The following is a 24847-nucleotide window of genomic DNA, read 5'->3' as shown; positions in this document are numbered from 1 at the left end:
AAATTATTAATTTAGAAAATATTTAATTATATTTAATTATTTTCTGAATTAATAATTTTTCGATACATAATGGTCCAATAATTTTTATAGAAAATGTTGAAATACATAGTTTTATGTATAAAAAATATACGATACCATTTAAAAAAACAAGCCTGATTTTCATATGTTCTTTACGCGTCCGTTTACGAAAAAATTATTAATATCGAAATGTAATCCATTTGAAACCATTTAATTTTTATTTAAAATTTTTTTTAATATTGTGAAAAACAAGCGAGATATTTCAGATATATCAATGTGAGATAACCGGTATATTAATGAATTACAGGTAAGTATATAAGGTAAGTATTTAGATTTAAGAAAACTGTTGAAAAAATGTTAAAAAAAACTATGGAAGCTACAAAAGGTAAGTATCTCAATGGTAAGTATCTCAATGGTAAGTATCTCAATGGTAAGTATCTCAATGGTAAGTATCTTATAAAAATATTTATTATTGGAAATATTCGAAAAATTTCACTTGATAACTTCATCAAAATTATATTCTCCTAATAAAAAGTCGAAATTTTAGACAAAATATTTCACGACTAACAACTTCTACAAAAAATTTTGCGTGCCACCTCCTTTATTTCGGGAATTTCGAGATTAATACTATTTGTTAAATATCTCGTTTATTATTGGAAATATTAAAAAACGTTTCAAATAAAAGTTGAATGATTTCAAAGGAGCTATATTCTGACGCTCTCGTTTTTTTAATAGGTTGACCAATAAAGAGTTTTTTAAGCATAGTTTTATTTTTTTAACTGATAACATATATTTTTCAAAGCACCAGTCGATAGAGCGCAAAATTTCCTATAAAAAAGTATTAACCCACTTATAGCGAAAAACCAATAGTTTAAGAGACGTAGCAAAAATTAGAAATTTTTAGGAGGTCGACCTCCTATCGTATCATGTTCTCCTAATACAAAATCGAGTTTTTGGACAAAAATTTTTCTTCGATCGCCGGAATTTCGAGATTAATACTTTTTTTTAAATATCTCGTTTACTATTGGGAATATTAAAAAACGTTTCAAATAAAAGTTGAATGGTTTCGAAAGGGCTATATTCTGACGCTCTCGTTTTTTTAGTAGGTTGACAAATAAAGAGTTTTTTAAGCACAGTTTTATTTTTTTTACTGATAACATGTATTTTTTAAAGCACCAGTCGATAGAGCGCAAAATTTCCCATAAAAAAGTATTAACCCACTTATAGCGAAAAACCAATAGTTTAAGAGATATAGCAAAAATTAGAAATTTTTAGGAGGTCGACCTCCTATCGTATCATGTTCTCCTAATACAAAATCGAGTTTTTGGACAAAAATTTTTCTTCGATCGCCGGAATTTCGAGATTAATACTTTTTTTTAAATATCTCGTTTACTATTGGGAATATTAAAAAACGTTTCAAATAAAAGTTGAATGGTTTCGAAAGGGCTATATCTGACGCTCTCGTTTTTTTAGTAGGTTGACCAATAAAGAGTTTTTTAAGCACAGTTTTATTTTTTTTACTGATAACATGTATTTTTTAAAGCACCAGTCGATAGAGCGCAAAATTTCCCATAAAAAGTATTAACCCACTTATAGCGAAAAACCAATAGTTTAAGAGATATAGCAAAAATTAGAAATTTTTAGGAGGTCGACCTCCTATCGTATCATGTTCTCCTAATACAAAATCGAGTTTTTGGACAAAAATTTTTCTTCGATCGCCGGAATTTCGAGATTAATACTTTTTTTTAAATATCTCGTTTATTATTGGGAATATTAAAAAACGTTTCAAATAAAAGTTGAATGGTTTCGAAAGGGCTATACTCTGACGCTCTCGTTTTTTTAGTAGGTTGACCAATAAAGAGTTTTTTAAGCACAGTTTTATTTTTTTTACTGATAACATATATTTTTTAAAGCACCAGTGATAGAGCGCAAAATTTCCCATAAAAAAGTATTAACCCACTTATAGCGAAAAACCAATAGTTTAAGAGATATAGCAAAAATTAGAAATTTTTAGGAGGTCGACCTCCTATCGTATCATGTTCTCCTAATACAAAATCGAGTTTTTGGACAAAAATTTTTCTTCGATCGCCGGAATTTCGAGATTAATACTTTTTTTTAAATATCTCGTTTATTATTGGGAATATTAAAAAACGTTTCAAATAAAAGTTGAATGGTTTCGAAAGGGCTATACTCTGACGCTCTCGTTTTTTTAGTAGGTTGACCAATAAAGAGTTTTTTAAGCACTGTTTTATTTTTTTTACTGATAACATGTATTTTTTAAAGCACCAGTCGATAGAGCGCAAAATTTCCCATAAAAAAGTATTAACCCACTTATAGCGAAAAACCAATATTTAAGAGATATAGCAAAAATTAGAAATTTTTAGGAGGTCGACCTCCTATCGTATCATGTTCTCCTAATACAAAATCGAGTTTTTGGACAAAAATTTTTCTTCGATCGCCGGAATTTCGAGATTAATACTTTTTTTTAAATATCTCGTTTACTATTGGGAATATTAAAAAACGTTTCAAATAAAAGTTGAATGGTTTCGAAAGGGCTATATTCTGACGCTCTCGTTTTTTTAGTAGGTTGACAAATAAAGAGTTTTTAAGCACAGTTTTATTTTTTTTACTGATAACATGTATTTTTTAAAGCACCAGTCGATAGAGCGCAAAATTTCCCATAAAAGAGTATTAACCCACTTATAGCGAAAAACCAATAGTTTAAGAGATATAGCAAAAATTAGAAATTTTTAGGAGGTCGACCTCCTATCGTATCATGTTCTCCTAATACAAAATCGAGTTTTTGGACAAAAATTTTTCTTCGATCGCCGGAATTTCGAGATTAATACTTTTTTTTAAATATCTCGTTTACTATTGGGAATATTAAAAAACGTTTCAAATAAAAGTTGAATGGTTTCGAAAGGGCTATACTCTGACGCTCTCGTTTTTTTAGTAGGTTGACCAATAAAGAGTTTTTTAAGCACAGTTTTATTTTTTTTACTGATAACATATATTTTTTAAAGCACCAGTGGATAGAGCGCAAAATTTCCCATAAAAAAGTATTAACCCACTATAATACAAAATCAAAAATTTTAGTCAGAAAGTAACAATTTTGAAGAATTTCCAAATTTCTAAGTATTTACCGTCATTTCCAGGAATTTTAGAAATTCCAATAATTTGATGTCACTTTTAAGATTTTTGCTGGAACCGTTTTCGCGCAAATATTTTAACCAGTTTTTTTTGATAAATTTATTTTTTTCTTATGCCATCTCTTCTAGAATTATATTCTCCTGAAAAATCAAAATTTTAATCAATATTTTTCTAAGTTCGATTTTTGTGAAAAATTTCACGTACGACCTCCTGTTGTGTTATGTGCTTCTAGTACAATGTCGAAAATTTGTATTAAAATATTACTGGAGTTCTGAGATTTAAATTTTTTATTCAAATTTTTATGTTTTAGGAAAATGAAATATTAACGGTGGTGGCACGCGAAATTTTTCTAGAATTTAATATACTTACCTGTCTTATACTTACCTTTGTATACTTACCTTTTTAATTCTGCTATATTATGAAGAATTAATCATTTTTTCAACAGTTTACTTAAATCTAATAAAGGATTATGGAATATATACAGGATATGTCACATCAACTGAAATATCTCGCTTGCTTTTCATAATATTAAAAAATATTTTAAATAAAAATTGAATGGTTTTAAGAAGTTTTATATGGATGTTATTAATTTCTTCGCAAAAGACTTGAGAAGATCAACTTTATGTTTTTAAAGAGATTTATATGTCTTTTAACATATAAATCAATTTAACTTAACTAATTTTTAACTAGGTAAGTAAGTTAAAAAATTATTTTACGAAATATTTAATGATAATTACTAGTTACTATAAATAGTTTAATAATCTTTTATAGTAAATAATGCTATCTCTATTGATATATTAAAATATATGTCATTCTATTTAAAATAACAAAATTATTCATATATTTTTAACTATCTACAAAGAAACTAATTTCATCATTTTAAATACTTCTTAAAACCATTCAACGTTTACTTGAATTATTTTTTTACATTTCTAAAAACAAGCGATATTCCAGCATAAAATTATGTGAGAACCTGGTATATATGAGTGAATGAAAGAGAAAAAGAAGGAAGGAAAAGGAAGGAATGAAGTGGAGGGAATTTTAGAATTATTTTTAAAATTGGAGTCAGTCAATGGTCCAATCTATTCAATCATTATCGATCAATAGTAATTGGTCAGTCGATTCAATTTGAAAAAATAGTGTAAATATTTTTTCAATATATTTAATTATTAAAACATAGCATATAATTACAATTTCTTCACTTGCAAAATATTGTAAGTTTCAAATTAATTATCATAATATCGATATAGAATCTTATTTGATCTCTTAAGAAGCTAGTTTCAATATTAACAAATCATCACAGATGTAACTTCTGTTACATCTGAACATATAGAAATCTGGAATAAACAGTAATAATAAATAATACATGACCAGTTCATACGCATAAATTTTATCAGTCACACAGCGTCCGTGCTCGAAAGAGCTTATCCGGTAAAAAATAACCGCACGCATTCACGCGATGTATTTATACGATGCAGTTTGTCACAAGCTCGCCGACCCAGTAGTTATGCCATAGTTAAGCGGAGGCACGTGCACCTGCATAAAGACGACACCGAGACCAGGCCCTCTCGTTTATCACATTACACGTTGGCAGAAGGAACTCTGAAATATCAAACATTACGTTACAATGGTCTACTGGCTTGAATTACTTGAGTCAACGGTAAATTGTGAAAATCGAAGCTCGTTTGATTTTCTGATCTCTGATCCATGAATTTGTAAAAATATTGGCAGCAAGAATTCGAAAGATTTGACACAGAACGAAAGAGAAAAAGCATAGGAGAAAGAATAATTTTGATAAAAAAAAAAGGTATTGGAAAAAAAATATAATTTTAAATAAATAGAAAGGAGAAACGAAAATTCTATTATTTCTTTTATTTTATTTTTATACTTAAAGTTAAGTGTGTATAATTTCAGACGAGTAATGTGAGTTTTTGATATATTCAAGAAGCTTATACATTTTTTGCTTGCTATGTAGGCATCAGAGATTCGCTTGCAAAATAACTAACCTCGTAATATATCTTATGGATCTCTAGTTATCTGCTGCCCCTGCTCTTTTAATTATGTAAATTAAACAGCGAAAATACGGACAAGTAACAGAAGAAAGATGAGTTGTACACAGGAGGGATAACAATATTATACAATTCAGTCACGAAACGTACTATACCATGCTTCCTGTATCTACATACAATATAAAACTGGATAATATGTACAACATCAACTCGCAAAATTAAATTCTGCTTGTTGAATTCTAGAATCAGTTTAATTGTTTCCATCGCGCTTTAACTTTTTAACTTTTAAATCTTATTTTAAAGAACTTGGGATAACTTTTAAATCAATTTAAAGTCTTCAACATACTATCGTTAAATTTGTTACAAGCAATTTTCCAGAAATAAACATATCCAAGTTTAGATTAAAATTAAGCGAATTATAAACTTATATAATTCGGAAAATAATGACTTTTGAATGAACTAATAGAGGTCATTAGAAACGCAGAACCTTACCCTTTAAAACTATTCTTGATTTATCTCGATACGAGTTCAGATTCCCGAGATATCGTCGTGTAAAGGAAAAGATAATTTTTAATCGGTTATTATCTTCGTCCTTTTCGCTTGCTCGCATCTCGTCTCACTGATCTATCGCAAAGTCCAGACGCAATTCCTGGAAAAACATAACGCACGATTCTTGGAAAGATGTAATATATTCATAACATCTGCCTATGTCAAGCGCTATAGAAACTTTGAATCCTTGTATCTCGACAACCGAAATAACAGAATGACTTCAATATCTACTTCATAATTTCCTCTATTCTCCGAATAAGTTTCGATGACAAAATTTCTACTTTCTTTCCACTCTACTTTCTACACGAAAAGTTAAAGTTACATTCGTGATTTTTCACATATTGTGCAAGTAGTATTATTTTAATTTCATGCCTCTGTAAAATGAATTACAAATATCGAGAAAAATTTTCACACTACTTACAACGTTCACCATTCGATCAAACGGAACAATCCGTTTCCAATTTCTGTACCCAACTGTATCCAGTTATCCAGATTAGATTAAAACGGCGTATAGAAATTGTTCCCCGACATTCGACCGACATTCCAAAGCGAAGATGTCGGTCCAATCGCTGCTGCAAGTGATCACGTTTCTCTTTCAAAAGTTGCTCGTTGAAAATATCGTGCGAGTCCCTGGCCCTTCTTAAGCCCATCGTGCGTCGTTCCTTCGCGAGTGTCGAGATAACGGGGCGCCGAATAATAATAACATTACTTTCGCGCGAATTACTCGTGTCCGATCTAGGCTTGGCAGCGGCACCCCTCTCCCCTCTTCCAAGCCCCATATTTTTCTTGCGCGATTACGAATGGTAATCCGCTTTCGCGCAAGGATGACTATGAGGCGGAGGAGGGGATTGTAATTTCTAACTCGCAGTGACTCTTGCGAAAACAGGGTTGCACGTGGCTTGCCTTGAGGGAGGGAGAGGATTTAATTCGAACTCTTTCGAATACCATTATTCGGATTCAACTTACAAATCGTTCCACAATTTCCGCAATTTTACGCTCGAAAGTTTCCGCCACTTTGCGTCATTTCGTCTTCATTTTCACGAAAGGATTCGACGAGCTGGAACTGATTCTCGAAGATGGGTTTTTTTTTGGAGGGAGGGGATGATATTGGAAAATGGAGCGGGGGGAGGGGGAGGATTTTTTGAAGGAATTTATATTGTCAAGCGAGGTGTATTAATTTTAACGTGCTAATTGATTTGTAATTAAGTTGGACCAAGTTTCTGACGTGAATATCACAAATGTTGAAATTTCAGATTTCGTGTTAACGAGAAAATCAAAATTCCATGTAACGTGCTTTGAAGTCCCCCTATCTAATTACTTTACGAATTGCATTCGCAAATACGCGGACCGGTCTATGCAATCGAAACTAGCTCGCCAACTTCGGGAACATTGATTGAAACGAATATCGTCAAAGTAGAGCGTTGTAGAAAGGATTTGTCGACAAGCAAACTCGCTAAAAGATATATATATAACTAAAAATTGTATACAGCTCATTATAACCTAGATAGACTATAATTGTAATTACCTTTAAAGAATTTAAATGATAAAGTTAAAAATATGTACTCGAGATAATTTCGAAGAATTTCGAATGCTTTAACTTTCTCGCTTAGAATCTCTCAATATCTATATGATTCATTCTATTCAATAAAAATAGGATAATGATTTACTAATCTTGGGAAATATTAGAAAAAAAAAGAAGAAAGAAAGAAAAATCGAGAATTTTAAAAACAAAAGATTTCCAAGATTTCCAGCCATCTTCACGAACGTTCTCCAAACGTCTTCTCTAAACGAAATTATTCCAACTCGCTCAAAACACTATTCCGCAATTTCGCAATTCGTTTCACCATCTCGAGTTCTCTCTAAACAGAAGAATCCGGTTACGTGATCGCGCGCAAGATTCGAGGCTCACGAAAGTTACGAGCATGCAGAACATCGTCCCGAGTAGATCCGTGGTGGATAGTGATGATCTAGTGTAGAAACCATGTTCGTTGTTTGTTTCGGGTGGAAAATTCGGGGACGCCCTCGGAATTAAGATTCTGGAACGGACACGAAAGGATTGGAACGTACGTGTTCGATAATAAAAAGAGAGTTTCTTCTCCCTCCATCTTGTGGAATAGGGAACAAATTTTGGCGAACAAAATTTTCTCCCCTCCCCTACATAACTTTCAGGCCGGGAAGATAAATATCCCTTTTCCATGCCACGGAAACGTTCGCCCAGGGGATTTTATTCGCTTGGTTCTCGCGGTTTTATTCGCGTCAAGAATTGCGAGTTGGTCGAAGCGAAGTCGAGCGAGAGGGAGAAAGTGGTTGTCCGCTTGATCACCGACTCTGCCAGAACTTGCGCCGCTTCTGAACGTCTGTTCAAGCGTGTCTGTAAAGATACGAACGGTCTTGCTTCTTTTATTATCCTTTTCTTTCTTTCCTTATTGTAAGATATTCAGATAAGTTCGATAGATTCGAAATGAAAATTTGGAAATGGAAATCGAACGATGACACGAACGTATATATGACAAATCGAAAAGAATAGTGTTAAAACATATATGAAATATTCGAAGCTGTTAACTCAAACGGTGAACTATCTTTCGTTGATTTCTGAGCGAGTCAAAGATTACTCGAGGATTAGGACTCAGCCTATCTCTGTCCAACTGTTTTCATTTTCTCCATCCGGTTGTCCCGAAACCTCTATCCAACTCCGTTGGGGACGGTCGCGTCGATGAAGGGTGAAACAAGGGAAGGCCAGCGAGGACAATTAATGCCAGCTGGATGGAACCGTGAACGGTTCATCCCGTGGAAACAACAGGGACGGTGTTTCCTTGTTTGTCGGGAATCCAGAGCGTCGAATCATCCGGTTTATTTCACGCGCGATCCGATTAGTCTCCTCTGTCGAAAGAATCCTTGCTCGTCGCAGGTTTCGTGATCAAAAGTAGACTTATATAAAACAGATTTAAAAAAAATATTTCACAAATTTCGAAAACGCATTTAACATCGAAACGAAATCCTTCCATCTCGAGAATAGATTAGAAACAGAGATTTTCGTTTCGATCCCGGAATAATTAATGAAATCCTCCATCGAGACGCGAGGAGAAACCAATCCACCGATTCATTTCCGCGGCGATTTTCGCGCGGCTTCGCTTCCGGTCAAACGAAAATCGATATCCAATCGTTCGAACCAGATATTTCCAACCGTGCAACGTTATTTTGCAATCGGAAATCTTAAGAGTCAGCGTTTAAATCTTCGCGCGCATACACACACATACATGTACGACTTGATAACGTACAGCGGTCATTCTTAGCAGGCGTCAGAAAGCGGAAATTAAGTTTCCACCAGACATGCACGTGAGAATCCGGCCGATATTGGAGACGCTACTTGCTACTTGCTCCCTAGCGCCAGTCGATAATCTCGTACCGGCTCATTTAGCCGGTGAGAAGTTTTGCATAAATTTCACTCGGAAGATAGGAGGATATCTCTGTTCATCGAACGGGGAGGAAACGAGTATCGATGGAGGAAGAAGGCAAGGGGCGAACGTTCGTATCGTTAATGGTACGTGACGTGGTAATTCTCGGTAAACGAGTTAATTGAAAATAAATAGGAGATATGTTTTCGATGATAAATAAACTTCATCGCGGCTCGTTCCCGTTTCGAATCGTTTTCGAGACAAATGATCGATAAATTTATCCTTTTACCACATGGATACACGCAGGAAAAGGATTTAAATTTCTTTTCTTTTTTTTTTTTTTTACGATTTCTTGTAATATCGCGGATAAAATTATTATGGAAATCCGTTTAAATAAAATCTCGAGATTCGCACGCGTTCACAATTTATAATTCGGATTAGATAGGATTTTATGTAAATCGATAATCTCAAGATTTTTACTTAGGATTTTCTAGAATTGGAATCCAAACGGTATTTTGGAATCTTTCTCGTTCAATGTCTCTAAAAAGATTTTAAACGGAAACGTGATCTTTAGTAAAATCGAGCTGACATTCGAAAAATTCGCATTTATGAAGAGATATTTAAATCCAGCAAGGATCATATCATTTATCCACGAATTTCTCGTTGCACGTTTGAACGAGGGAGGGAAACTTTTGCCAAAACAAAACGAGTAAACTAAAAGCCGCTTCGCGGCAGACAAGAGTGCTTAATCCAAAAAATATCGGATCGGTCACGTTCCCCCTTATACGTAAAAATCAACTTCCTCCAACTTCCGTCCAAGTAGACCTTTTCCTCGAGAATTCTCGATGAATCAGTTTCTAAAGCGATTCCTATTCAAACTCGACTCGCCTCGTCTCGAGGCCTTTTTTTCCTTCCCTCCCCCTCCTCCTCTCGATTCACGGCCAGGGCGGAAAAGTTTTCGCTAAAATATTCGAGTGGATCCACTCGCTCTTGTCGGGGATTCTTCGTCCCCGATATAATTAAGCCCGCGTCCTTCCTGTTGTCGAGCCCTTCGTGCCCGTCTCGAGAGGACGTTGATAACGCTTCAACTAGTCAGATCGATGCCAAACCGCGAAACTGTTGAACGCTCGATCGGGTGGAATTAAACGACGAGAGAGGGAGAGAGAGAGAAAGAGAGAGAGAGAGAAGTTCCGTGTCGTGTTTTATTCGATCCTGCGCTCCTGTTCCGTGTCAATCCAAAGAGTTCTTTGTAGTTGGACGACGTTTTATTACCGTCCACAGTGTCAACCGTTTAACGGATCGTTCGAATGAAATATACAGACCGATGTATCGATGTTTTTCCCTTGCGACGATTTCGAATTGAACGAGAATTTTAAATAACAGAAGGGAAATAATAGAAGTTTCGATGATGGGGGAGGGAAAAATCTGAATTCTGATCAAATATTAAAGGCAAGGTGAAAATATTACGACGAACGAGTGAAAAATGATTTGAGAAATAGTTATCGTATTTCTATATATAGTTTGATAAAATAACGTACGGATTTGAAATATTGGTATAGGATTCAATTTTCGCTCTCTCCATTATTGACGAATTAATCACGTATTCCATCTGTCCTTTATCGAGAAATGTGTTTAACGGTATGTGACGGAAGAATAAAAAAAAAAAAAAAAAAAAAAAAAAAAAAAAAAAAAATACGACAGAAAATTGTTTCGGATTATTGTAAATATTGGATCGTGACACGCGATGAATTATAAAGCAACGGAATTTCTGCTGATAGAACCAACTCGCTTTAAATTTATCGTATCATAATATATTCACTGACATATTGCAAACATAAATTGAAAAATTGTATTATGGAAAATTGCATTTTACACGATGGTTCACCTAAAAAAAAAAAAAAAAAAAAAATGTAAAAAAAAAGGAAAAAAAGGAAAAAAAAAATTTACTTTACCTCTCGACCAACATTACAAATTCCAAAATTCCCGAATTTGACCAACGCCCCGACGTTAGCCGACGTTCACTTGGTCACTCGAATTTATGGCCGAATCTACTTATGGCCGAGTTCCAGCCACGGTGAGAGCGCATTAAAAAAGAACGGAAGACATGGAAGAAGTTTAAATGTGGCCGCAACGAATCGTATATCAAGCGTGGCCGACAATCGAAGACGATTAAACGTTGCTCCAACTCCACCGTTTTCCATTACGTAAAATTGCACGATCCATTCTCCGCCGTAATTCTATATTTCCTCCCTTCCCTCCCCAAGTTTTGCCTCCCACCGACGAATATCGATTTCGCCGAAAAGTGCAGGCGACTCGATATTGAAAGAAGAATTCGCCTGGAAAACTTCTACTTCGCTACCAAACACGGTGGATTGTTGCGATTGTTGAAATTTAATTTTTTTTCTTTCTTTCTTTTTTTTTTGACAATAAGTTTTTGTCGATTTTCTTTCTAAGAAAATTCCAGAAAGTTTTGCTTTCCATCGACCAGTCGATTTCATCATGAAAGAATTCGCCTCGAAGAGGAAAGAAAGAGATCGTCGCTGCAACGATTGTTTCGCGCGAAATTTAACTCGATGCAAATTTATCGCAAATGTACTTGTCGAGAAATTGTCGATGATCTGGAATTTTCCTAGAAAATTTTTCAAAGTTTTCCTTTCCAGTTCTCAATTTCATCGAGAATAGAAAGAATTCGTTGCGACGTCGATTGTCTGAAATTTGACTTTCCGTTGATAACGGGTGGAATTTCAAGAGCATCGATCTCGTGAAACAAAAGAAAAATATAGAAACGGAAGAATTCGTTTCCGAGATCCGTCCTAACGATTGTTTTCGAACGAGAGAAATTTCTGGGGACGAATATGCGCGAAATTTAACTTCGCTCTTCGCAAGTTTAGCACGGGATGAATTTGAGAATCGTCGGACCGAGTTGCGTGACCGAGTTTCGTCACGGTTAGATCTCACGTATCCATAGTCGGTTTCATACCCTGCTATACTAACCCCCGACGTTTCGTGTCTCGACGCATGATTGAAATGTGGTGGCTCGTGAATAATTCATCGTGAATAACGTTAGGACAATTAACAGGCGAGTGCAAACGGGATGATATTGCGAGTTATTGAGGCGTAATGGAAGATTTTTGAGAGAAAATTCATTGGACGATGAAACGCGCGCGCGCGCGTGTGTATATTTCGACCCAGAAGAATTGATCAGGTTCAAGGATGCGTCACATTTTTACGGATGTGCTCTTCAACCCTTTGTTGATTCGTGATGATCGATTTCTTGGATTTGCGAGAAGATGGACGGAAGTCTTGAAAAGGATTGGAACGAATTAATGCGAGTTTAGAGAGATAGAATGGTTTGTAGAACGAGTTCGAACGAGGTGACGTGTGTTGAAGTATGCTGATGCAAATTTTGTGCAAATTCGGGATATTCGAAGAAGTTCGTACCGAGTTGGAATTAGTGGGAGCGAGGTACGGTGGATTCATTTAGATTCATGCTAGGCGGAATGACTTTGGAAGCTAGCAAAGTGGTGGTGGGAAATGAGCAATTATGAATTTGGTTTGGTAAATTTTTTTTTTTTTTTTGAAAGGAACGTCTTTTTCTTTCCTTTGTTTTTTTTTTTTTCGTAGACATAAGTTCATCACGAAACAAAAATAGAGGGAAAGAAAAGAAGATAACGTGGTTGCGTGAGAGAACAAAGGGTAGAGAGCGATGTGTGCAAGGGTTAATTAGCTAAAAGGAACAACAAAAGAGAATAAAGGAAGAAAAGATAACCTAATGAAAGTAATTATGTGGACTGACCTTTCTTCTCTCGTCAAATGTAATTTTAATTATCCCGACGAATTTGAAAACTAATTTCCAACAATTTTCTAAAAGAAAAAAAAAAAAAAAATTATCGTTTCGATTACAAAAAAATTCCATTTTTCATACAATCATCCTTCTTTCACAGCCGTCGATTCTTCTATCCGGATTAAAAAAATTCTCCAAGAATTGCTTGTCGCCGACGATTCGCCGCGGTGGTATCTTTCGTTGGCAGCCTATCCTCTCAGAAGGGACGACTATCTCGAAAGCCATCCAGAACCGTGACGAGCCGAGTAAAGTGGCAGAAGAAGGTAGAGCTACGTATCCGAAAAGAAAAAGGAGAAGAGGACGAGGAGGAGGAAAGAGAAATAGATGGGAGGGAAGTGGAGACACTGTGAAAAGAAATAAGAGACGTTGCTCGGCTCCGCTATACTCCGTAGCAGGACCTAGTTCGAGCCTTTCCTTAAAGCTTTCGATGATAGTATTAAAGGGAGAAGGAGTGGAAAGCTCTGAATCGAGAGAAAGGACGACGAGGGAGGAAGGGAGGGAGCAAGTGCATCGAAAACCTGTGTAAACTCCGTTTCTCCTCTTCCGTAAAATCGTATCGATCCCTTATCATTCTCGATGCAAACTTTATATCTACCCGTGCGTTCTTCGGGTATCGCGTGGAACAAGTTGGGCGCCCGCGATGTTGGATTATCTTTCCTCCTCCCTTCTTCTCCTCCTCTTTCCTCGTAGAAGTTTGCAGTCTGGATAGAATCGATCGATTCACCGAGGAGGAGAAGAAGAGGAGGAGGAAGGGGGAAGAGTCTAAGAATCCCAAGATACGCTCGTTTCCCGAGGACGCATCGTTTTACGAGGATTCGAGGATTGTAAAGCGAGAAACGATCCGTTGCGTGTTGTTCGGGGGCTGTTTTCGGAGGTATTTGGCAGCTTCCCTCCTGAAGAGAACTGGAGTCTCGCGTTCCAAGGAAAATTCCAAAAAAAAAAAAAAGAAAAAAAAGGAAGGAAGGAAGGAAGGAAGGAAGTCAATAGTCAGGCCGGCGCCAGGGTGACTCCGCGGAGAGACACAGGGGTGGCTGTGCGCGCACGGGGGTTGGCGACAATTCCGCCAGGATAGCGTGAAACCGCTGTTGAATAAGGAAAAGAGGACGACGTTGGACGACGATGCTTAAACGAGCGCAGCGTGCACAAAGTGGACGTGCATTTTTAAACCGTAACACCGCGTCGTGACACCGGCTAATTGACGGCCCGCGTACACAGTTCAAAGGGAATTTCTTAAGTTCTCTTTCTCTTTCTCTCCTTCTCTTTCTCTCTTTTTCTCGAGTAGTATTGCGTTTCGAGGTTATGGGATATGGTGGACGAATCGAGAGGAATTCGCGAGATTCGAGCGATCGGTTTTAAGAAGTAATTGGGGAGGTGTTGTTTGAATCAATTACATTTTTTCGTCGGTTTCGAGATTTCGGTTATTTATGACCGTAGATGAAATTCTGAAGAGAGATTTATTTATACGGTTTCATTCGATGATGGGGAAAATGTATTTCCATAAGTTACTTCAATAATTCATTCGTTCAAAACAATAATAATAATTGCGAATAATTGTAAATTATACGAGATTATACAAGAAATGGATCGATTATAATAACTAATGAACGAAATTCGAAATTTTTAATTAACTACTTTATTAATGTCTAACTCTGGGATGCTTGGATAACAAGATGTGAAGTAGATTCTTGATTGAAATTAATCATAAAAGATTCCTCCGTTTATCAAGCGAGGAAAGGAGGAGATTTTTAAAGATTTAGAATCGTGATTGATCGAGATGAAGGAAGGAAACGAGAAACGATACTAAATATAGTAAAAATGTAATACAGTATGACAATCTCTTGATTCGAAATATCAATGAATAATTCATGATACGTATCAAAATTAACAAACCGTAAATTTTATAATATTAATGAACTATACGAGTATATATTATTAAATTGGAATTTTTGAAAATCCATTTTGCAATTACCCAGATTTATAGAATTATTGAAATATTCATATCGAATTGGTAACAAACAAGATTGCGCAAATGCATATCATGGAAATTTATTTTATTCGTATTCAACCTTATATCACACTGAATCGATTCATAATTATAGTACGTGTATATATATATTCAATGTCGAGTCTACATTTTATCTACACGTTAGAATTTGAATCCGTGGAAGGAAACAATTCGCAAATATTTCCGACTAGTAGTCAAACGTCACGGCAAAATACATTATCTCATCGGTTATGCGTTTGTTTCCTCCGACAATATTTTTACGGGGTTACAAAGCGACGGAAAAAAACCTGCTTGAAAATTCTTTATTATCATTTCACATTTTTCCGAGGCTTTGGACATTTTTCCCCAACAATGGAACTCGCGTAAACAATAATAACGAATTTTTATAAAGCTTTTGAAACTTCTATGGCCCTCGCGAGAGAAATCACATTATTGTAGAAACTACTATTGTACAAAATTGGAAACATTTGTACGAAATGTATTTCCGTCAAATTTATCATATATGAAACAATGCTTTAAAATTGAAAATCGACCGACTATTGTTTCTAATCTCAATTGTGCGATTATTCAATTCTTGAAATATAAACGTTCTAAAAATCATTGAATAACGATAGATTTGTTAATTAGAAATAAAAAGATCTTGTTTCGAATTCGACGACGAATTATCATATCGACGAGTAATTTTTCAACGTTTATCTTTCATCGTTTAATTAACAATTATTATAATCATACATTATCGTAACATTGCCGATATCTCGTTTCGACTGAAAAATACTCAACAACAGGAAACAAACGCAAACAAATAGACAGCAGATGTATACAGGATACGATTCAGTTTTTATTACAGATTATTACGTATCTATCTTCGTATTTAACGACCAACGAATAACTTCGCAAAAAGTTCAATCATCTCTTATTTTCCACATGATTGGAGAGTTTGCAAGTAATTGCACTGTATCGAATTACGATGAAAAACAGTATATTTACGTTATTGGCATAGCTACACTATCAAAGAGGGGAAAAATAACGAAATACATTTACTAGATATTTCGATGAATATTATATGCATACGAAATTTCGAAATCGTTTAATACACCTTATTTCGTGTACATTTATTTTACAGTCTCGTAACAAACGCGAGCAAATAATTTCCAACGATCATTCTTCTATAATTCCATAATTTAAAAAAAAAAAAAAAGGAAAAGAAAAAATAAATTGAGAACAATATCGTTCAACAAATTTAAATCATTCTTTAAACGAGACATCGTAATGTCGTTCTCCGCCATATTTCTACTTCTAAATTTTGTAAGATTATGTAAAGGGCACATACCAGCGGGCACAAAGAAACTTCTCCTCAACCTCTGATTTATCATTCTTATTCAAACTTCTTAATGGCCGTATTAATAGGTCACGAATCGCACAAAGGAGCAGTTTGGGCCGTAAAACGCTCTCGGATGCTCAACATCTCACAACCTAATAGATCTTGCTTACCACTTTACATTGCCCCACGAGGCCGCGATACACCCCTATAAATTCAGCCAATCATGAACTATTCTCCCTTCTATACTTTCCACCCCATAAAAACCGCGCTTTTATATTCCCCCACTCTTCCTCTATCTTCTTTTTTTATTTACTTGTAACTAGCGACGAGATGAACTCTTACATCACCACCACCTTTTTGAGAAATATATAATCGTGAACTTGTCACCAATTGTCGCCACGAAAAAGGGTAATACTTTGAAACGAAACTCAAAACGTTGGATTTTATAATCTCGGATGGAATAATTTGAAATATTCCTTTCTTGAAATTACCCTCAAGAATTCGAGTTTTGATTCGTACGTATTCGACTGCTTGGACATACGTACAAATGTTTGCTAACGTTTCGCGTTTTCATTGTCGTATGAAAGATTCGACGAAAAGTCGGCGGTGGGCATCGCGAGGAGGGCGAGTTGGTGCTCTGGAACGGCGCATGAAAGAGACTTTCCCTCTGAATTATACAGCGGCCCATGAAAAATTCGCGCAATGAACGGCAGTCCAAGTTGCACAGGGCGCATAAGGAGATTCGCATTATCGTGCATATTGGATGAGCGGAGGCGAGCGGAAGGTCGGAAAGAGGATACTCGAGATATGAAATTTTGATCACAAGTGTACGTGGGGTCCGGAATCGGAAGTTATCCCGATCCCGCGGGGTGGCCCGTTGCGAGCGAATGCGTGAAAACTTGGTTTGCCAACGGGTCAATTGCCCGATTCCCGATTAATCCCGATCTTCGTCTTTCCCTTGATAAAAATATATTTCCTTCCGATTCTCGTCGATCTTGTCGATGATCGAAACATTGAAAGGAAAAAAGAAAAAAAGAAAGAAGAAGAAGAAGAAAAATATGTATCTTTATCCTGATTCATGCAAACACGAAACGCGTCTCCCTCTATATACGGATCCCGTTCCACGGGAACGAGAATACAATAGAATATTCTATCAACCCCTTTCCCCCTCGAAACGACGTAATATTATCGTTTCCTCGGAAACATCATGTTTCGAAAATTACGTAATATCTTGAACTGCGTGAAAAAAAAGAGGGAAAGAAGAAGAAGAAGAAGAGTAAAAATATCTCTCGAAAGCAAAAGAGGGTTCGAGCGAAAACCCCGGTCAAAAACGCTTAATAACGGAAATCGACGCGTATCCGAGACGCGGCGAAACGAATAAAATAAAATGTTACGTAACCCCTATGCCTCCCCTTTCTGTTTTCAGGCCGCTGCTGAAGCAGATAAAGAACTCGGCCGAGTCGCACATTGTACTGGATTGCTCCACGGAGAGGATTTACGACGTGTTGAAGCAGGCGCAGCAAATAGGGATGATGAGCGACTATCACAGCTACCTCATCACCTCTCTGGTGAGTCCTTTAATTAAATGAGAATGCAATTAATGTCTGGCTCCTGTGTCACGTACGCTTTTCTCCCAACAACTGGAAAATCAACCGCTATTACCACCCACCACCGACCGACCACCCCCGAAATTGGAACTGTCACGCGGGCTACGCGTATAAACTAATTTTCGCGGGGCCGCCTCGTTTCGCCGTCGCTCGAATTTTCCTCGTGATTTTCGAGCGGGGGCGGCGGCGGCGGCGGCGGCGGCGGCGGCGTTCGTGATTGGAATCGATAAACCGAGGTAAACGGGAAGGCGGACGTCGAGGAAAGTTATAAAGGAATCGACGTGTAACGTGTATCCAAGACACGAAAGATACGAGTCGATTTCGAATCGATTTCTGTGAAAATGTTCCACACGAGTTTTTACACCGTCCCGATCCCTTGTTTAATGGAACTTTGAGGGAGAACGTGGTCGCGTTTTGTTAATCCTGAATCGCGCGGCTTGTTCTTTCACAATTGAGGAAAATGAGAAAGCGCGAGAGGAGAGAGGGAGAAAGAGAGAGAGACGAGTTGCCCGCTTTTATCCTGTACACGTGTTTTCGCGTTTTACAATGATCTGTTGCATCGCTGCAAATTTCGTGAAATTTCGTTCTCTCGGGGGGAAAAAAATCTCGCCTAGCTTTCCCCTCGTTTGAAAATATGCACGTAATTTCCTAATCTGATTTCTGAAATGTTTGAAACGATTTTGAATTTTCGACCGACGAAGAAATATTCGACGTGGAATTTTCTTTTTTTTTTTATTTATATTTCGTTCGATTCTGTGAAAAAGTCCGAGGTCATCCGTGGAACGAATACTACTCCAAACACGTAGCACTTGCACATCGGAATAATTATCATTACCGTAACACTAGTGATGTCTCGTTTCCTGTCGGCGCTAATCCTCAAAAGATCTCACTCTAATTTTCCTGAAAACCAACTATCAGAGGGATCGTTAGAGTAATCACAGACTTCTCGTTGCTACTTAACGGTCCTCCTCCCCTTTCGTTTCACTTCCCCTTACACATTGACTGGCCGAGAAAAAGGGAAATAAATCTAAGACGTAAGACACGGACTTTAACAAACAAAAGGAATTGCGTTGAGGGAGAATTGGAGGCGAAACGCCTGCATTTTTCCACATTTTTAAAAGAGAGAGAGAGAGAGAGAGATGGTCGTGTTGTAGGTGATCGCGTGTGTGTTTACACGGAACACGATTCCCCCGTTCGATTTCCTCGATCACGTTCCTGCATTAATGCACGTGAGAGACCCTCTATCCTCTTTGCAGTTGCTGCAGAGAGAAAGGGAATATCCTGAAGGTTTCTCGGGTAGTTTGCACGGGTTTCTAGTTGACTCGGATTGTACGGAAGGGAAAATTGTACGCGAGGAGTGAAATGATCGGTACGTGTTGGCCAAGAAATGGCTGGAGGCAGCACCGATCGAGTCGCACCCTATATCGACGATATATTCCTTCTTACGAAACTTTTCTCGCTCCCAATGGCGCGTAACTGAGAGGCAACGGGGCAAGGGAATAAAATTTTCCAGGGATGGATGACGCGTCGAATCGACATACCGTGTCGCGAGATTCTATTACCACCACCACTACTACTGCTAGTTTCCCCAGTTTGCGAGATAGGAATTGTATAAGAATCTTTCTACTTCCTTGCCGATCAAAGTTTTTCTCGAGGTTTCGCTCCCTTTTCAAAATCATTCTTCCTCCTTTGCTTCTCGAATATTTACAGACGACCGTTTCGATGATATTCTCGAGGCGAGATAACGAGAGATAAGTTGATAAAAGAGTGACTGATTTGTAATTTTTTTTTGAATCATTTATATCATATCTTATTAGAATCGTAAAAATCGCGTATTTTTTCAAACGATGCAACACACAATATAAGTTAATTAACTTCTTTTCTTACAATGAAATAACGCATTGTGACAAATTGTGAGAAAAGCGAGAGAACATTTTACGGAGATCCCTTCGACAAAAAGATACTGTTAGCCGGGTTTACTGAATTACTTCATCTTCCGTAATTACCGGAGTGAAAAGTGGGGTTGCTCCAGACGAGCCCTATCTTTTGAATCGAGCGGAGAAGACGTGGAAAAGTGCGCGTGTAAAAGTGCGATCAACGATTTATGGCAGAACATAACGAAACTCATCAATTCTTCCGAAACGATATCATCATACGCGATCTCACGTACTTAATAGTTTCTATCTCGTTTTAAACCGGCATTCATCGTCGCGTTATCATCGTTTGATTACATCCTATCATTCCTTAATTGTCCAGTATCGGGTTGACTGATATTAAACGCAGCTGAATCAAAAGGAAACGCTTAATTGGATAAGAGACACGTTCGAATTCGATCATCCGAACGACCTCTTCTTCGCATCCCTTCTCCTTTCACTTTCGCGCGAGGTAATGCTCCATTCACATCGATCGAAACGCAACGCCAAACTTTCGCTACTCGTTGAATCGATGTCAGAAGTCAAATGGGATTTCCAATAATATATATCTTTTTATCATACTTACAAACGATTGTCCATCACCAATGACAAAATTCGTACATAAAATATGCGCAAGTTTTCCAATATGTGGAAAACTTTTCTCTATTTTAAACGTTGAATCTCATTTCTGGCGACAAGGCAGAACTCGTGAAAAATGATCGGCTGCAATGTGGACGCGGCATAAGAATAAGTCGCGGTTAGTTTCAGCAGCTATTTCCTTTTCCTGCGTCGTTCTAGAAGTATTTAGTAGAGCTTGAAATAACAGGTTGCGCGTCGAAAAACAGGCGGCGCAGATTGTTCGCCTTGTGGCTTATAATTATAAATTACTCGTAATACAGGGGGCAATTTGTGGCTCTCCTCGTCCCCCGGCCAGGTTGGGATCGCAATTATTCGGTGGATGCCTTTAGAAAATGATTCACGCCGCGATCAGAAACGAGGGATAAAAGAGTCGGCGGGAGAGAACAGCTCTCCGCTAAGTCCACGCTACACCACCACCGTCCACCAATTATTTCTCCCGATGCGGTTAGTTTCTCGCGGGTCGCTCGCTTGTAATTGGAAAATTCGTTCGCTCAAGGGTATTTCTTATTCGTGCCGCGCGCATTTATCAGCCTCGCTCCATAAATAAACTTGCGTTACGCTAAATCAAGACCGATATCTTGTTTATCCGGCCTGCGTGCCAAATGATTTCGATCCATCCATTTCGAAGGCCATCGATCGAGAGATCGGATCTTCTCTTTTGGAGAAGAAGAACCGCGAGAGGTTCGAGTTATATGCGACAATATGTACAAGGATAATAATATTAGTCGATTGGTGTAGAATGGCAATTTGGCCAAGAAAAGAGAAAATTTGATCTCCTCTTCTTTCGAAGTTTGTTTGTTAATTTTATAGAACAATTTAATTGTTTTCATTCACCGGCATTATTTGTTACGTTATAAATAATTGTATGTTTTAATTGATAAGTAGATAGGCTAGAGAAATTATTTACAATTTGTCTTGACGTTTTTAACGCTTCAAAAATATCGCTTTCGCTTAACTTTATCCAATTCCCCGTGAAAAACGCTTAGCCAAGGGAGAAGAGATTTTCTGGGCTTTCGAGAGCCGTTCCGAAGTAATTAGCAATTTATCGTTGTCCACGGTTAGTCGGGCTTCTTCGAGGTATCGCTGACCCGGTTGAATAATCGCCGATGTATATAAGTCGTCTCGCTGAGTTATAAGAATCGGCAAATTATGTTTATCCGTGCCTGCCGCTGATTTTATGGTTTTAATTGCAATTAATATCGCGTGAATATTCCCCTCGTTTAATTACTCTCGTCACCGGTCATTTTCAGAGCCGGTAATTGCAGATGACATCGAACTCGAAAACAAGCGAATGGCGTATAATTATTTTATACTCGAAAAGTTGTTTTCGCTGAGAATACTTTCGTCACTTTTTTCCCAAGTTTTCTCCCCCTCTTCTTCAATTTTTCTAAAAAATTTGCAACGCGAAACTTTTAATTTTTTTATCGAAAAAATTCCGTTCTGTTTCGTCCTACTCTCATCCAGACAGGGGATTGACATTTTATAGATAGGATAATTAACAACGTAATTAAAAGTTGCGAGAGTATAATCGATTCGATGCGTTTGATACGACGCTTTAAAGATTGTGCAAACGTTATATAGAAAATTTTATCGACAATTTATAATATCAGGGGTTGTTAATTATTTGAATTCATTAAAACGTGCAAACTAGAAACTTGTTAAACATTGAATGCCCTATCGAACTTCCTCTGCGGCTTATTAATAAATTACTATAACGCTGTCAGAACTTACTCAACATTAATGCATACCAACTACGTAGTGGTTAAATCATTAACTGTTGATAATCAATTACTTTAAGGACGAATCATAATAACATTAAAATTCCTGAAACACGATGAAAAAGAATAAACACGCTATGAATTTCCATTTAAATCATAACTTTCACTAAAATCTTAATCTTAATCTTACTCATAATCTTTTTTCCCGACGAGAAATTAAAATCTTTTTTCCTAATATTCTCTGCACCTTCCTACACCTGCTTACTCGATAATTATATCCTCGACACGCGTTCGAAAAAGCAATTTCTAAAAAAAAAAAAGAAAGAAATCAGACACGAACATGGTCACGCCAGTCAGCAAGCAAGGATAAAAAGTAAATAGCCTGAATAACCTCCCCGACGATTTATCTTAAGCCTAGCGTCCAACAGATTTCAATTTAGATCCATTAAAATGTAAATTAGAGGCCGTATTTGTTCAGACAGACCGAGGACTGAGTACATTCTTTCCATGCCTCTAACCCTCCGGGGGTGATTCGCGTTCACCGAACAAGGGACGAAGATTTGTCACGGCTTTCGAGGGAGCAACCCTTTTTTGGCCATCGATTTTTTTTCTCTTACTCCGTTTTGCTCGTTCGCCGACCACGCAGTAATAAACGTACCCGTAATCGCATAATTTGTCGCGAGAGTAGAAGGAGAAACGAGTCGATCTTGTTCCATCCATAACACTCGAGCCTCGACGCACAAGCGATACCGATCGATAACGATCGAGTAGTTAGACAGTTTAACGCGGTTCTCTTGTCTGTGAACTCGTTATTTAGGAATATCCAGATTTATAATGTCATTCTTCGCGGTGCTAGATTTTGAGAAAAAAATTAATCAGAAACAGGGAGAAGGTTTGGTGAGCAATTTTACCGCAATTTTAATATTTGTGGAATATTTGTAGGATGATCCCTGGGGTCGTGGAAAAATAAAAATAAAAAATAACGTCTCGTTGTTCATTATCGAGTGAGCGGATTGAACCGTTGTGCACGCTTGTTTTATGGATACGAAATAGGAAAGAAATAATTGCCACGAGATTTAGAGTTAAAAAATTTTAGAGCCTTTGATACACTTCCTATTGAATATCGAGTGGTAATAATAATATTAAAAATTAAATATTTTTTCGATCGAGGGAAAAATAAGGGACGCAAGGCACATACCGATATTAAAAAAATTTAATCGAAATTTGATACGATTCTCGTTCCCGATATTTCCATCGAACGCTATTAAAATTGGATCCCATTTATAAACAACGAGATTGTCAAACGCAAGTTCACAGCGTCGAATAAATTTCTCTTTTCTCGTCGCGTTGATAATATCGTGTAACATAGATCAAAGGGGAATGAAAATCGAACGGTAATTCGTGATTCGTTAAATCGTTTAACTCGAGCCAGATAATACTAGTGGGAGGAGGAGTTAATTCCCACGAGTGCGTCGCGTATTTTTCCTTCAAAAGAACCGTCACGAAAGAAAGATCAGTTCAAAGTGGAATTCGGTATTAATTGATAAAAGTTATAAAAAGAAATTCGAAACGGGCGTATTATCCCATCTCGCGGGGGACAGCGAGGAAATTAATTATGACGAATATCAGGAATACACTCGGATGGCCAAATAAAATGTTGCCTCGACAGTGGAAACGTCGACCTCTCCGGAACCTATTTCTTCTCATTTATATCCTTTAACTGGTCTCTTAACGTGGATCTTCATCCATCAACCTGATCTCCTTCGAGGAAACGAATGAACGTTTCGGGTGACAGCAGTCGTTACCTAACGATAAACAGAATTAATGAAATTCTAATTATTGGGTAGGTAGATCGACAAGGTCTATTAAGGAAGACGATAGTATTCAATTTCAATGGGGTGATCGAGTTATATATTCCACGTTCTTCGAACGATAAATTTATGGGAGGAGGAAAGGGGGATAGGAATTGTAATATATATCATCGAAGATTCTCATTTACTTGGAATAAATTTCTGTATTAATCACGATTCCAATGATTAATCGGAATCGAGAGGATTTTCTTTTTTTCTTTTTTTTTTTTTTCGACGTTGATTGAACGCAAAACGAAATAAAGTTGAACGAAAAAAACGCGAGGGGAGGAAAAACGCGACTTTCGATAGGTTGTTTTTCAATTAGAGGATACTTCGTTTTCGCCAGAAATTTGCCTCTTCATTAGTAACTCGTTGAGCTTTTATTTTCTCTCTAATCAACCATGTTCCGGAGTCATCGAGTCGAGGGCTAGATGTAGAGTGCTTGAAAAAATAAATAAATAAATAAATAAACAAATAAATAAAAAATTTAATTGCCCTTTATTATACCAGGGGATCTTTATTATCACAGCGGCCACTCCAATAAAAATCCACCGGGGCAAATTTACGCGGCCGTTAATTCAAACGGAAAATTCATGACAGAGAACAACTTCCGACTCGTTCGCCATTTACGGAATTTATTAAAGCAATTTTTTATTTTCCAACTCGACACCCCGTTGTTCTTCTCGCACGAGAATATAACGAGTTACTGCCTCGTTGATTTTTCAACGTCTATATCTACTCGCAAATATTAATTCGTTTATCGAATCTATCTTCCTTCCAGATTAGGACAGATACATCAAAATTCCAACCAAGATAGGCCAAAAATATT

At 37.0% G+C, this 24847-nt stretch overlaps 1 protein-coding gene and 1 long non-coding RNA gene across 5 annotated transcripts in view; one reads left to right on the top strand and one right to left on the bottom strand.

The window, feature by feature from the left end:
• LOC408645 (glutamate receptor, ionotropic, kainate 2) overlaps positions 1 to 24847 on the top strand; it is a 218096-nt gene that overhangs the window by 157849 nt on the left and 35400 nt on the right. For all 4 annotated transcript variants that reach the window (XM_016910874.2, XM_006571433.3, XM_026446071.1 and 1 more), the window contains one exon: positions 17718 to 17859. In XM_016910874.2, the coding sequence (XP_016766363.1) occupies positions 17718 to 17859 (142 nt within the window). The remainder of the gene's footprint in view (positions 1 to 17717; positions 17860 to 24847) is intronic.
• The window catches only part of LOC102653941, an 84384-nt gene continuing 63879 nt past the window's right edge, over positions 4343 to 24847 (bottom strand). The window contains exons 4-5 of the long non-coding RNA XR_001702238.2: positions 5670 to 5826; positions 4343 to 4770 (exon numbers count right to left, since the gene is read on the bottom strand). This is a non-coding gene — a long non-coding RNA (uncharacterized LOC102653941). The remainder of the gene's footprint in view (positions 4771 to 5669; positions 5827 to 24847) is intronic.

Source organism: Apis mellifera, linkage group LG1 (assembly GCF_003254395.2).
Source record: "Apis mellifera strain DH4 linkage group LG1, Amel_HAv3.1, whole genome shotgun sequence".
Classification (NCBI taxonomy): domain Eukaryota; kingdom Metazoa; phylum Arthropoda; class Insecta; order Hymenoptera; family Apidae; genus Apis; species Apis mellifera.
This window is presented reverse-complemented; position numbering and strand designations above follow the sequence as displayed.